The following is a 13,921-nucleotide window of genomic DNA, read 5'->3' on the forward strand; positions in this document are numbered from 1 at the left end:
CAGACTACTTCTGGAGCATTATTTCTAGTCCCATGAATACATGTTTAGGTCTTTGCTTTGTTTTCTTAAACTCCCAAAGAACTGACATGAATGGAATGAAAAGATATCTCAGAAATGGTATAAATGTGAATTTTAAAAATCTAGACTTTCTAAATGCAGAAAAGAAATATTTAGGTCTTCCAGCAGTTCAGTAATTATTTCACGACGTATAATTACAAAAATGCATCCGACTTTCATCATCAGCCAAGCCGCCCCAACAAAGCACACCGTTCACAAATCGCTTGGAGTTTCTCAACGTGGATTTGTGCCACATGGGTGGGCTGCCCTCTGCCTGAGGTCAGGACCCTGGTGTTGACAGACCCACCCCCAGCCCACCTGGCCCAACAGGGAGGGTCACTGCTGGGGCTTGCAGCGTGTTGTGTGGGTCACGCAGTCAGCCAGCGTCTCCATAAAAACACTCAGGCGCTCTCCACGCAGTGCTGCCCCCGCCTTAGAGCGACCAAGGTCCCTGCATCCCACGCTCCCTGAAGGCCCGCGGTGCGCGTGGGCAGAGCCCCTCCGTGTACACAGCGCGGACCCTGCCTTGAAGGAGCTCACAGTCCAGCCACACCGGGCGTAGAGTGGATGCCACGGGATGCTGTGACCCTCCGTGCAGACATCCTCTACCTCCTCCTCGCCAGCTCCGGACTGCGGCACAGACATTCCGCACCAGCCGTCAGAGAAAGCAGGGTCATCACAGGAGTTGGCAGGCCTACAGCCTCGGTTCTCAAACGCTGCTTTCATCCCATCTTGGAGCCCTGCCACCGTGCTGTGAGGCCCGGGGCCACAAGGGGACCCTGCACAGAGGAGGACCAAAGGGCCTGGGTGGACAGCCTCACTGAGCCCCCGGCCACGGGCCAGTCCAGCTCCAGCCCGGGAGCAGCCCCCCAACAGGGCAGCCTGCTCGGACTCCAGATGACCCCAGTGAAGCCACTTAGTGCCGAACCCCCACCCGCCGCACCCAATAAAACCACAGAGTCATGAGAGATAATGACCAGTGGTGGTCATCAGCCCTAAGTTTTGGGGTGGCGTGTGGCAAAGCAAGAGTGACGCTTCAACTCCTCGCACAAAGAAGTGTCCCCCTGCCTACCTCTACCAGCGTCCCCGTCCCCCTACCTACAGCTCTACCGTAAGGTTTTCGGCGCCTGCAACTTAGCGCCAAATAGTTCAAAGTACAACAGACACACACACGCTCTTACCCAAACTTGTGGATTTCTGCTTATTTGTACTTCCATACAGCTGAACCACGACTCACTAGTGACTGGTTCTAATTCAGGCAGAATGAGAACCAGACTCTCCTGGACTGCCAACACCAATTAATGTCGGCAATTTTTAGGGATCCAGTCCCTTCCTGCCCAACCATCACTCCCACTTACACGACCAGTTCCCCTGGTCACTCAAATGCTCAAGCGACCCTCAAGGAGTGGATGTCTCAAGAGCAGTAGGTACACTAAATGCCTATATTTAACTGCCTTTATGCCTGTTGCTCATGCCTTAAATATCTGCACAAACCCACTAGACAAGATTTGCATTCTTGTTAACGGGACTGAACCGCGTTGCTGCAAAGACCCCGTTCTCTCCTACGCAGCGTTCTTGGGCTGAGCAGCATTACAGAATGCTCTAATTAAAACAACACACTTCCTAGGCCTTATGCAATCTAAACCCCCCAGAAAACAACTATCTTTAGAGAAAGAAGAGGAAACAAATAAAGCATTTTCGTTTTAGCCACGTAATGAGTTACAGGAGACGTCTGGTCTTGAAGTGAAGTCTCATGACTGGGAGCTCCGTGTCTCGAGCGCGTGACCTCAGAGCCCCCTTGCTTCCACGGTGGTGCCAAACCGGGCCCGTCTCCCTGCGGACCCCAGCAGCCCCTGCTACCGAGCAGGGCCCGCCGTGGGCGTCACACCACTGTCGGCCCCGCACGTCACAAGGATGCAAATCTAATACCTTACACTTGCACATCACACCTGGTTTTGTGGAAGCCAATCTGACAGAATATATTCAGAATAAACATCCTTCCTCTCTGGCCACTTCTTTCCCCCACTACTCACACTGAACCTCTCTGCGTGAAGTCTGTACCTTCACGTTTAATTCTACGACTACATCACCATCTCTTAAACTGAGGCTAATTATGTAGTTGTTCTTCCAACTGATTAGATAAATGTGAAAAATTATTGTGAGCTGGCAAGCCTTCGTCCCATAAAATTAATCAGAACCAAAGCACGTACCATACCGTGCCCCTTGCTATCTAAACCCTGAGTGTCCACATAGTCCCTACAAAGACTTGGCAAGGTTTTTATTCAAAATTCACCACTCAAATTGTAAACAAATTCGGTCAACTGGTGTTGCATGTGATTTCTGAGAGGCTGGGGCCATGATTACTGAGCTCGCCCACAGCTCTCCCCGCCGTCCTAAGGGTCAGCCCCTTGAGTCCAGTGTTTGCTTCTGCCAGCACCTGGGGACACTGTGGACTGGGGTCAAATCTAGACAGTAGCCTTAAAATCATGTCACTACCGTACAGAGTCGTAGCCGCATACAGAGCAGGCATGGCTCAGCCCGACACGTGAGCGGATGACCATGAAGGCACCACACAGCGGCAGTCCGTCCAAGAAGCGCACCAGCATCCGGGCACCGGGGCCTGACGGCTCTGACCGAAGCAGAAGTCCTCTGGGGACATAACACTGACCTGAGGGCACGTCTCCGGGAAGCTGGGAGCCTGGGAAGGGCTGGAATGCACCATCACTGTCCCCACTTGGGGTATCGGCCCAGAGCGCAACACACACGTGCTCGGGCGTCTCACGAGGGCTGGACTCTGACTCACACCACAGGGTGCTTATCTCTGGGCTCTAACAAGGGTTCAGAGAGCACAGGGGTGCCCCGGGCTTCCCTTTACCAGACTCCACGATGCACAGCGCCAGGTCTACCTGGCCCACAGGTGAGTGGCAGGAGGGCCGCATAGGACAGAGCAGCCCCACCCCTCCTCTGAGAGGAATGCAGCCTATTCCTGCCCTTCCTACCTGAGAAAGCACTTCGGGCAAACTGCAGGTGAGTTCCCCCAAGGAGGCTAGGGTCCCTGGAGTCCAAGGCTGAGTCCTGACCTAGTGTACTTTGTGGGGACTGAGTGTGGCAGGCCCCCCTTTTGAGACTCACATTCAAATCTTAAAAGTAGGACCTCTTGTTCCAATGATCGTGTCTTCCCAAAGAAGAGTGTGAAGTCCACATCCACAAAGCACCTCGGGACGCCCACCTCCAAGTCAGGAAACCTGGGCCCCTCTGCCGCCCGCACACCTGCTCACGGGAAGGGCGCTGCCGTCGAAAGCCAGCGTCAGAACAGCATCTTCTCTCCCGAATCCAGAGCCCGCACATCGTCCCTCGGCCCCACGGAACAGCCAGCCTCAGGTGGCTCATGGGCCACAGAACCGTCAGGCTGACACAGCCCTGAAGGCAAAGAGGCTGCTGGACGGTGAAACACAAGCAGCTCTGGGACGGCAGAGGCCAGAACGTAGGGCCTGTACCAGGAGAAGTTTCGGTGAAAGAACAGACATTGCGTTACAGAAACACAAGGCGCAGTCTACCGAGATTTAAGAGTTACTCCCAAAGCGCTTTCAACTGCATCATTCCTAATTAATGCACACAACTGGGCCAAACTCTAATCCTGTATTATTCATCAAACACGTTTTTTTGAAAATGTCTGGTCAAGGTTAAAACGTCTACACAACTTTATGAGCCTCTCCCGTGTATGAAGGGGCAAGGCTGAGCAAGCGCGGAGTTCAGCCCCAGCCAGACTTCACGCCGCGGCCTCGGTGACTGGCGTCTGTGCCCGAGCTGGGATGCCCAGGAACATGCACACGACGCCTCGGGCCTTCCAGCCCCCGCTGTGTTAACAGCTCCCTGAGATGACTGAAACGTGTGTGTGTCCAGCACTTCTCTAACAAAACAATAAGTCATTTTTTTTTTTTAAGATTTTATTTATTTATTTGACAGAGACAGAGACAGCGAGAGCAGGAACACAAGCAGCGGGAGCGGGAGAGGGAGAAGCAGGCTTCCCGCCGAGCAGGGAGCCCGATGTGGGACTCGATCCCAGGACCCTGGGATCATGACCCGAGCCGAAGGCAGTCGCCCAACCAACTGAGCCACCCAGGTGCCCACTAAGTCATTTTTAAAAGCTGAATTTCTAAAGCTAGCTTCCTCTACATTGATTAGGCTCAGATGACCTCCCTTCTTTAAAAGGTTCATTCGTGGTGTTAATTTTAACGAGAAATGGCATCCATCCTAATTAATTAATGCTTTAAGTAAAAGCTTTCCCAGTGATGCCTGAGTCTCGCACACACACAGGCACACACAGTAAAACTGAAGGCCGTCCTCTGCCAGACCCCACAGGAAGATCTTCCCGGGCCTGCAGGCAGGGAGCTCGGGACACAGAAGACGCACTGTGTCCTAGGTGCGGAGGGTCCACGCTTCCTTGCTCAGCCCCGACCCAGCACTGCGACACCATGCCTGTGGGGCCAGGGTCGGGTTTGGCAAACGCGCCCACTCTCCCAGCCGTGGGGACAACAAGCACCGTCACAGGCCACGCAGGCACCGGCGCCGAGCACTGGGCCGACTGCTCCTGGTGAGGACGCGGCTCTCCCGAAGCAGGTGCTCCTGCCGTTCCCACCCTGGCAATGAGGCCAAGGAAGTGCAGTCACTTCCCCAACGCAACCCGCTGCCGGACGAGGCTTGGGCCCGGGCTGCAACCCTCCCGGCGCCCCCTGCCCCACCCGGCAGCGCTCCACTCCAAAGCCAGGCCCTCCCCGCCGCGCCAAAATCAGTCTCTTGGGAGGCTGCACACAGCGACACACCGGGGAGACCAGGGGGGTGAGCCCATGGGGTGCCGCACCTCCAGCTCAGCCTGCCCTCTGCTCTCCCCTGCCCATCCTGAGCTGGGGTGCCTAGCGGCACATGGCTGACTTGGGGGGAAGGGGTGCCCTACAACCACTAGTTTTCTCTGACAGGGAGCTCGTGGGAGATTCAGGCACTTTACATCCAAAAGGAGCTGCGGGAGCCCAGCGAGAAAGGCCCCCCTGGCTGGCAGAGGCTGGCCTGACCCCACAGCTGCTCCCAGCAGAGCCTTACAGCAAAGACCGGCTGCAACTGGCCCTCCAGGACAGGGCTGCTCCTCTCCCGGGCCCCCCCGCTTCCCCTGCAGGAGCATCTCATTCGCCTCGCTGCAAACTGCACGCCCCATGGCGGGACATACAGGCGCACAGGAACTCAGTGGTCCAGAAACTTGGTAGACAACACCAAGTTCCGCCCCTCCCTAGGAGCACCAAGTGACCTTTAGGCCACAGCACCTGCCACATGAGCAACAAGACGACGAGAAATACCAGGAACAGGGACGACAAGGTTTTTAACGCAGAGCCTGACTCCAGAGTTCTCAGGGAAGATTGATTCTGATACTCAAGTAACACAAGTAACCCGACTTCCCCGATCTAGATTAAATGCCTTCAGAAGTACGCTGAAAAAGAGTTTTGAATTAAGGTGTTCATAATCATTTTCTTAAGCTCGACTGTGACTTTTTTTTTTTTTAAAGATTATTTATTTGAGAGAGCGAGAATGAGAGAGAGAGAGAGACAGAGTACATGAGACGGGGGGGGGCTCAGAGGGAGAAACAGGCTCCTCGCTGAGCAGGGAGCCCGATGTGGGACTCGATCCCGGGACTCCAGGATCATGACCTGAGCCGAAGGCAGTCGCTTAACCAACTGAGCCACCCAGGTGCCCTCAACTGTGACTTTTTCTAAAAGAAGCATTCTATGCTACTGATTTATCTGATTATCTTTTGATTTACCAAAATATGAAAGGAAATATGTATTAATGTTCACAGTGTAAACTCCACATAGTTGTAAATGCTTTAAAACTACTTAATTACAACATCTTAGAGCTACAGGATCCTAAGAAAATAAAGAGACACCACTGGTCACCTATTTCAGTACTTTTCAAACTGTGGGCCATGAAATCGATTTAATGTGTCACAACTAGTACCCAAAAGAGACTAAAAAAGAAGAAAAACAGAACAGAGTAAAAAGTGTTAGAGAACTAGCCAGCAGTGAGGTTAACTATCCTCCTGTGGACCTGCTCTGACCGCGTGTGTATGTGCACCTGCACGAGGGGGTGCGAGCGTCCTAACCCCATCTACTTTCACACACTGGACCCTGATGCAGTCCAGCCACACAGCACAGACCCGTCATCTGAAGGGCAGCCTGGCGTCTGCCAGGCAGCGTAACCAGACCTTTAGTGGGGGCCTGTCCAGGGGCCAGGGTGGCCCACCGTCCACCGGCCACAGTGAGCGAGGACAGCCTGAGAAGCAAGCACGACTTGGAGCCGAAGCCCAGCTGGTAAGCAGAGCGACTGCAGCTAGGGGGCTCCCCGCGGCGGCTCCCCAGTCCGCCCACCCTCCCCAAGGTAGCCCCCTGGCCTGCCCATAAGTGCCATGTTACTGCACATAGAAGTTCCCATGACCTCATCATTTCTCATTTAAAATCCATCTCAAAACCATTTAACCCACCTCACTGCAACTTGCAATCCCCATGGCTCTTAACATTTGAGACCTTTTTGTTTTCATTTTTCAGAATCTTCTGAAATCCATACTGAATTAAAAATTCTATTACACTGGGGCACGTGGCGGGCTCCGTGAGTGAAGCATCTGACTCCTGATTTCGGCTTAGGTCATGATCTCAGAGTCCTGAGATCGAGCCCCATGTCAGGCTCTGTGCTGGGTGTGGAGCCTGCTTGAGATTCTTTCTCTCCTCTCACCCCTGCCCCCGCGCTCTCGCTCTAAAAAAGAAAGAAAGAAAATTCTCTTATACCAACCACTAACTCAGAAAGCTGAACTCCCTTAAACAATCACTTCCCAGGCCTAGCACCTTTAATACACAATGTGTCTACGCATCCACTGTGCTCGATGCATCACTACCACGCAGGATTAGCTTCAGTCTTCTCCTGAGAACTCCAGGTTTCTCTGCTCCTGATCTCATTCACTATACAAAGCCCATCTGCCCAGATTCCTTAAGTCACCACATAGACGATAACACCGCTACACATTCCGAGTTCCCATGTTCTTTACATGCTTGTTGGCTCTGCGTTCACACGGCAGTAAACGATCAATCCTGAAATACTCACTGCGTAAGAAATAAGACGTGGCACGAGGCAGTAGAAGAAATCGCCTGTGTCCCTAGCACCTGCACTCAGACTGTGGACAGAGAAATCAGCACGGCATCACCGGGCTTAGTAAAGTGACTCTGAACCATCGGGAACAGGGCCGCAGACCCGCCGGCCCACGCATCTCACTCCCAGGAGGTGCCCTCGCCCAGAGCCCAGGACCACAATTAATGACTGCATTTGAACTTCAACCCTAACAAATCTGACCATCTAGCTTCCCCCCAAAACAGATCAGGAAGGAGGAGGAAGGGGGTCACTGCAAGAAGATGCATGTGGCCAGAAACAGAAGGAAGAGAACAGGCAATGTGTGAATGTGCCACCAGGACCATCCCTTGAAAGGAGGCTTCCAACTAAACCCCGGGCTCTCTGCTGGGCTGCGCACTGGCTCCCACTCCTGATCTTTCCTTTCCACACCTGGGGAGCAATGGACGCTGCTGCACCAGGCCCACGCTCACTCGCCCCCACAACAGACTGGCCACCGGCAGGGGCCACGGCCCAGGGAGGGGAAGCACGTGGGGGAGCCGCAGTGCAGAAGCGCTTCCATGGCGGGACGGAACTCAACAGCACGTCAAGACAGCGGCTCTCCCTCCCCCGAAAACAAAGTCTGCAGCAGCAGCGAACAAGCACGCGGTTCCTGCCCCTCGGCCGCCCTGCCTCGAAGACGCAGGGCTTTCACAGACACCAGGCGCTGACGGAGAAAGTCATGCCCACGAGCGAGAACAGCAGAACATGAGAAAACCCGCGACACACGGGACCAGAGCCAGGAGAAGCGGGAAGGGCCGCGGCGGGTCCCGGGGTCAGGGGACCCTGAGCTGTTCTGCATGGGTCTGGAGCACTGCTGCATCATCATTCTCAGGGACGGTGAAGCCTGTCAGGGAAGGATTTAGTATGACGCTAATCAGTCAGTGGGTCTGTAAACCCAAAAGAAGGGCAGCACATGAGTTTCTTCACGGGCTTCTGACTAGCGTCCTCCCCATTCAGTACCTTTGCTCCCTAAAACCAGAACAAGCCTCGTGGGGTCGTCTTCAGGAAATCAAACACCATAGTGACCCCAGGCCCCACCGCGCAGAAGCTGGGGAGCGGCTGTGAGACTGTGGGGCCCCGTGTGAGCGAGGCCGCAGCGCCTGGCACCGTCCTCCTGTGGGTGTGCGAGGCCGGGGGAGGGAGGCCGGGGCGAACCGAGGGAGCCGGGGGCGGGGGCATGTGAGGGCAGGGGAAGGAACCACGGCGCCCCTGCCTCCAGCACGGCTGCGCTTCTCACTCAGCCCTTCGGTGACATCGCGTTCAGCGGCGTCTTCTGTATCTTGCGAAACATCATTCTGTTTTGCAAATTTTCGGTTAACTTAAAAAATGAAGCTGTCACAAGCAGAGTAACTTAATAGGAACAAGAGTCAGCCAAGTGATAAAACAACAAGGAATTTCCACACAGGGAAAACAAGAAAGGATTAGCTAAACAGTTTGACCAGAAAAAGGCAGCTTTACATAAACACGTACGGTTTACTTAAGTCAGATAGCCGGGCCTCCTTCAGGAAAGCAAAAGGTGGCAGACACGGAAATGCCTCCAGCCGCCATCGGCGTCGCCCCGCCTGTTGTCGAGCTCCATCCCCCACACAGGACGGACAGCGAGCGTCGGGCAGAGCTAGGAAGGCAGCACGAGCTTACAGGCTCAGAAAGCGGAGGATGAAGAAACTGCAGCAGAGACGGCAGTCGGGACAGAGGCCGAGGGCAGAGCCGAGCACCGGGCCGAGCACGGCTGCTCAGGCAGCAGAGGCCCCGGCCTGCAGCCAACGTGCGGGACGCAGCACCAGCTAAGCGTGCGCAGAGCGCTCCGGTCCGCATCATTCTCTGACCGACACTCCAGGAGCCCCTCCGGGGTGGAAAGCCGCGCTGCCGTCTCGGCCACAGAGCTGGGCTCCCTGCTCTCGTGGCTGATTTGGGGCATGCTGTCTCCAGTCACACACAGCACTAACAAAACATAAACACCTGGTCGTTTTACCTTTCAAAAATCCCAAGTGGAATTCCGCTCAGGAATAGAGACAGAAACGACAAGAATATCCAACATGACATACTTTCTTTTCCCATGAAGTAGAAAGTTCAGCGACATTTGAACGAGGATAAACACAAACCACTAAGTGGTCAAAACCAGAGATCAACTACAGACGATGACCCGCCCTCTCCTACCCTAGATGGGACAGCTCGTGCCCGACCAAGAGAAACACGCAACAAAGACCTGCTGAGAACTGACCTCCACGGGCCCGGCCCCACGACCTTCTCTCCAAGACAGGGCTCGGAGGACACGACTGAGGACTGCTGGTTAACTCAGCGTGGCTTTGGCTCTTCAGTGCTTCAGGGCTCTGAATAAAACCTCATTTGTGGGGCGCCTGGGTGGCTCAGTCGGTTAAGCGACTGCCTTCGGCTCAGGTCATGATCCTGGAGTCCCGGGATCGAGTCCCGCATCGGGCTCCCTGCTCGGCGGGGAGTCTGCTTCTCCCTCTGACCCTCCCCTCTCATGTGCTCTTTCTCACTCTCATTCTCTCTCTCTCAAATAAATAAATAAATAAAAATCTTTAAAAAAAATAAAATCTTTTTAAAACATAAAAAATAGGGACGCATGGGTGGCTAAGTGGGTTAAGCGTCTGCCTTCAACTCAGGTCAGGATCCCAGAATCCTGGGATCGAGTCCCGCGTCGGGCTCCCTGCTCGGTGGGGAGTCTGCTTCTCCCTCTGACCTTCCTCCCTCTCATGCTCTCTGTCTCTCATTCTCTCTCTCGCAAATAAATAAAATCTTAATAAATAAATAAAACCTCATTTGTATGTTTCAAGATGAAACTGAAAACGGAAACTCCCATCTAAACAAGTGATTTAAATCTGAGGTCTGCTGCACTTCTCCCAAGGCGTTTGGAGGGTTCCAGATAACACCCACGGGGTGCCAGTCCTCTCATTTCTGAGACCAGGGACACACAGTCTCCACGCCCCACACACGGCAGACACCAGGCCCCCCACCGATGGCGCAGGGACGCACACGGCCATTTCAAAGCGGGGAGACGGCTGGGCTCCAGAATAACAAGTATTATTGTCTTGACAGTAAACGAGCTCTATGTTTGTGGCAACAGGTCAGGTTGTATAAGAAAGGAAGACTCTCCAGACTCTTCCATAATTTTTCAAAGATTATAAACATCTCTTTGACAGAAACTCTTTGAAAGGGCCTGGAAACGTCAATCCTCAAAGTCACCAGCAATTTCACTGGCTCTTAGGAAGCAGACCCCTCCCTAGAACCCCTCACAGCTGGAGCACCCGGCCTTGAAAAGACAATTCACACCCAGTGTGTTCAGTGACTGTTTCAGCTAAGCTTTTTGTCAGAAGTTTTTAAAAATGCCGGTGACTGGCATTTTGCAGTAACCTCCACAAAAAAAAAAAACCCACCTTCTCCTAATATGTAGCTACTGCACAAACATGACCATCCACGGCACTCAGGTAAATGCACAGACAACAATGCTAAAGAGATAGTGGAGTTTCATCTACAAGGCAAAAGGCAACGTAACACCCCACAAAGAAACGAACGTAGCCCAGAGCCCCACCGTGCACGTGTCCACATCCTTCAGGACGTCGGGGGCCAGCAGGGGCAACGCTGGCATGTCCCCAAGGCTGACGCCACATCACCCTCCTGCTGCCCGCTCCTCCCCGGGGCAGTGCGAGGGTTGCTGATCACACAGCAAGCAAGCATTAAGGGAGAGCACGCGAGCACTTACCTGCCCGTCCTGGCCCACGTGGTGGATCTGCAGATTGCCCTGCAGAATGGGTGAAAAAAGGAGAGATCAGGGACCAGAACAACTTCCAGACACAATGAGACAGAGGCAGGAGCAGCCCATGCCATCTGTGAATGGCCAGCAAAGCCATTCATATCAGTTCTACAAAAACTCAAGCCCTTGAAGCAATAAAACACCCAAAACAAAATGAACACTGAGTTCACAGATAGTATTTTTTCTTATAAAAACAAACCGAAGAAAACATTGTACCCACCCCCCAACCCTGACCCCAAATGAAAATGTCATTTTCCCCCCAACTTTAATTTTGAGACAACTTTAGACCGATGAGAAGAACCAAAAGTCACCCGGAGAGGTCCCGTGTACTCATCACCCCGCGCCCTGACGGGGACGCCTTACACACTCAGTGCGCAGCGTCCCAACCATGAAGCAGAAAGGACACAACACAATCAACCAGATCACAGGCCCATCGGGGTCTTGCCAGCTGGAAATGCATGTTCATTTGTTTAGGAAAAACGATTATTTTAGAGGTCTAGTAGGCTCTGCTAAAACTGTCTTTGCAGATACCTTCATTTTGACAAAATATTTAATTTTTAAATGAACAAGGTAGAGTTTTACTGTGTTAAGAGGACCAATCCCATATTGTAACTTATTGCAAAGTAATCATTAATGGCATCAGCAATTTCTTCTAATTCATTGCATTCAATTCCTAACGGAAACATATGCTGGACTACACAGACAAGAGGGACGCGCTTATGAAATCTGAAAAACGAGGCAAATTCATCAAATCCAGAAAATATTCAAGTGATTTTTTAGTGAAAGCAAATCTATACTGAATTTCCTTCAGGAGGTCACCAGCAAATTATGCGCCCTGCGCAGTGAAGGATCCTGACGGACGTCGGGGACCGCTGGCTGGGCCTCGCACTTCTCTGCGCCCCGAAAAGGGAGCCTCCCCACCCCTCAAAGGAACACCGCGCCCACGACCTCCTCCAACCCCACCGTCGGCTCTCCTTCCCCACCCAGTGCTGCCCCCGCTCCACGAGCTTCCTCCGCCCCCGCCCGCCCGCCCGCGAGCTGACTGTTCTCACGCGTGAGCCCCTCCCCTCACTTGACCGGCCAGCGCTCATTCAGCAGCTTATCCTCACCGGCCCCTCAGAACCTCTTCCCTTTGGACGCGGCCTGCCGACGAGGGCTGGACGCGCGCAGCCTGTGGCCGCCGGGTGAAGGCATCTGCATCCTATCAGCACGTCCCGCGGCCTCTCCCCACGGTCCCTTCCCCCAACACAGTGACCCCCTGAGCAAACAGGAGTCAGGGGGTCCCGGCCGGACGCCCGGGTCACGAGGGGACTCCTGGCCATCCACGGCGTCTGACCGCGAGCAGAGTGCAGGGAGCCCAGGGCCACGGAGGAACTCACCTCGCTGTCCTGAGTGATCTGCACCTGCTCCCCCTGCGGCACCTGGGCAATGTGGAGGTGGCCCTGTGGGATCCACAGCAAGAGAAGACACCAAGAAGCATCAGAAGAAAATCAAAGCCACAGCAAACAAGAAACGCTTTCTGGAACTGTTCTTGATTACCCGCTGACAGTTCCAGACAACTAAATCCTGAATAGTACACGAGAACATGTGGCTGCTGTAAGCTTATTAAATAGCCTCTTGAAATCAAACTCTTGGTTTGTAACACATACAGAACACTTCGCAATAGTTCCTAAAGAGACAACGGGGCCTAGGAAAAATCTGTTAAATCTTCAAATGTTACTAAACAGGCAAATTTTATAATGTGGGAAACAGAAATTTCCCAGAAAATTGGAAACACTTTTTTTCACCATGCTATCGACTTGGAGGGACAGAAACCTCCAGGAAGCGGCAGGCGTTCTCCTCGCGGTCCGGGAGCGCTGGAAGGCCACGCAGCCGTGCGTGATCGGTGGGAGGGGCTGCACGTGGGTGTCTGCACTGAACGTGGGTCAGGCAGTGTGTTTTAAGTCAAAGAAACACAAAACGCTTAAATAGGTGGCTCGACACCAATCAAGAACCCCGCTAAAATGCACGTAGGGCTGTGGGGGAAGGCAGACCAGTGCCGTAATGTGAACATGGCTCAACACCGGGCAAAACTTGCTGCAGCTTTCGCTTTACTCTGCGCAGACCCCGTGTCACAGTGACCTGTCCCAGATTTCCTTCAAAGCCTTTCTTACCACTAAGACAAGAGTAACTGCCTTTGTGACTGTCAGTTACACAGAGAACTCACCATTCGTAAGAGCTTTCCCTCCTCTGGAAGATAAGAAAAGCCCTCAAAAAGCACTCATCAGCAACTTTCTGGGAGCCGGGCCTTTCCCAGGCAGCACCCCGAGTGCGACGTCAGCCCGGGGCCCTGAGACTGGCGGGAGACTGCGGCTGGGCGGGACGAGGACGCCCACAGGAGCCCAGGGGCGTGCGGAACACGTGCATCTCCCTGGCGGCACTCCTGCCCTCCCGCTCTCTCGGCCAGAGGGCCCGGGAAGGGTCTGGAGGCATGTCTACCTGGGCCAGGCCATGCAAGGCGGACTGCTGAGCTAACAGCCTAAACGCGCTTAGTGCACGCTGCATCACCCAAAGAAGGTGCCCCACACTATCCAAGGCCGCTCGCTCTCTACTGACCCCAGAAGGAAACTCCTTTTTCTTCCCTCGGTGGGAGGGTGCCCATGCTTCGGGGCACCTACAATGCCTCCCGAGAGGAAGGAGGACAGGCAGAAGCAGGGACGGCGGAACGGCCTGACCCTCAGGGCAGACAGCGGCCCCCAGGGCGGCACGGACAGGGGAGCCAGGAGGGGTCACTGACAGGCACAGCCCTGCGGGAGCTGCCCACGTTTGGAAATGCAAGCTGGCACCCGACTACTTCCACTTCAGAAGGACACGCCGACCCCAAGCAACCACGGCAGGCCCCGGAAA

The 13,921-nt window shown here is 54.0% G+C and overlaps 1 protein-coding gene across 1 annotated transcript in view; it reads right to left on the reverse strand.

The window, feature by feature from the left end:
- The window catches only part of BANP (BTG3 associated nuclear protein), an 86,959-nt gene that overhangs the window by 17,162 nt on the left and 55,876 nt on the right, over window positions 1-13,921 (reverse strand). The window contains exons 10-11 of the mRNA XM_035024628.1: window positions 12,415-12,486; window positions 10,985-11,023 (exon numbers count right to left, since the gene is read on the reverse strand). Of these exons, the coding sequence (XP_034880519.1) occupies window positions 10,985-11,023; window positions 12,415-12,486 (111 nt within the window). The remainder of the gene's footprint in view (window positions 1-10,984; window positions 11,024-12,414; window positions 12,487-13,921) is intronic.

Source organism: Mirounga leonina, unplaced genomic scaffold, assembly GCF_011800145.1.
Source record: "Mirounga leonina isolate KUSES-001 unplaced genomic scaffold, KU_Mleo_1.0 Mir_180, whole genome shotgun sequence".
Taxonomy (NCBI): Eukaryota; Metazoa; Chordata; class Mammalia; order Carnivora; family Phocidae; genus Mirounga; species Mirounga leonina.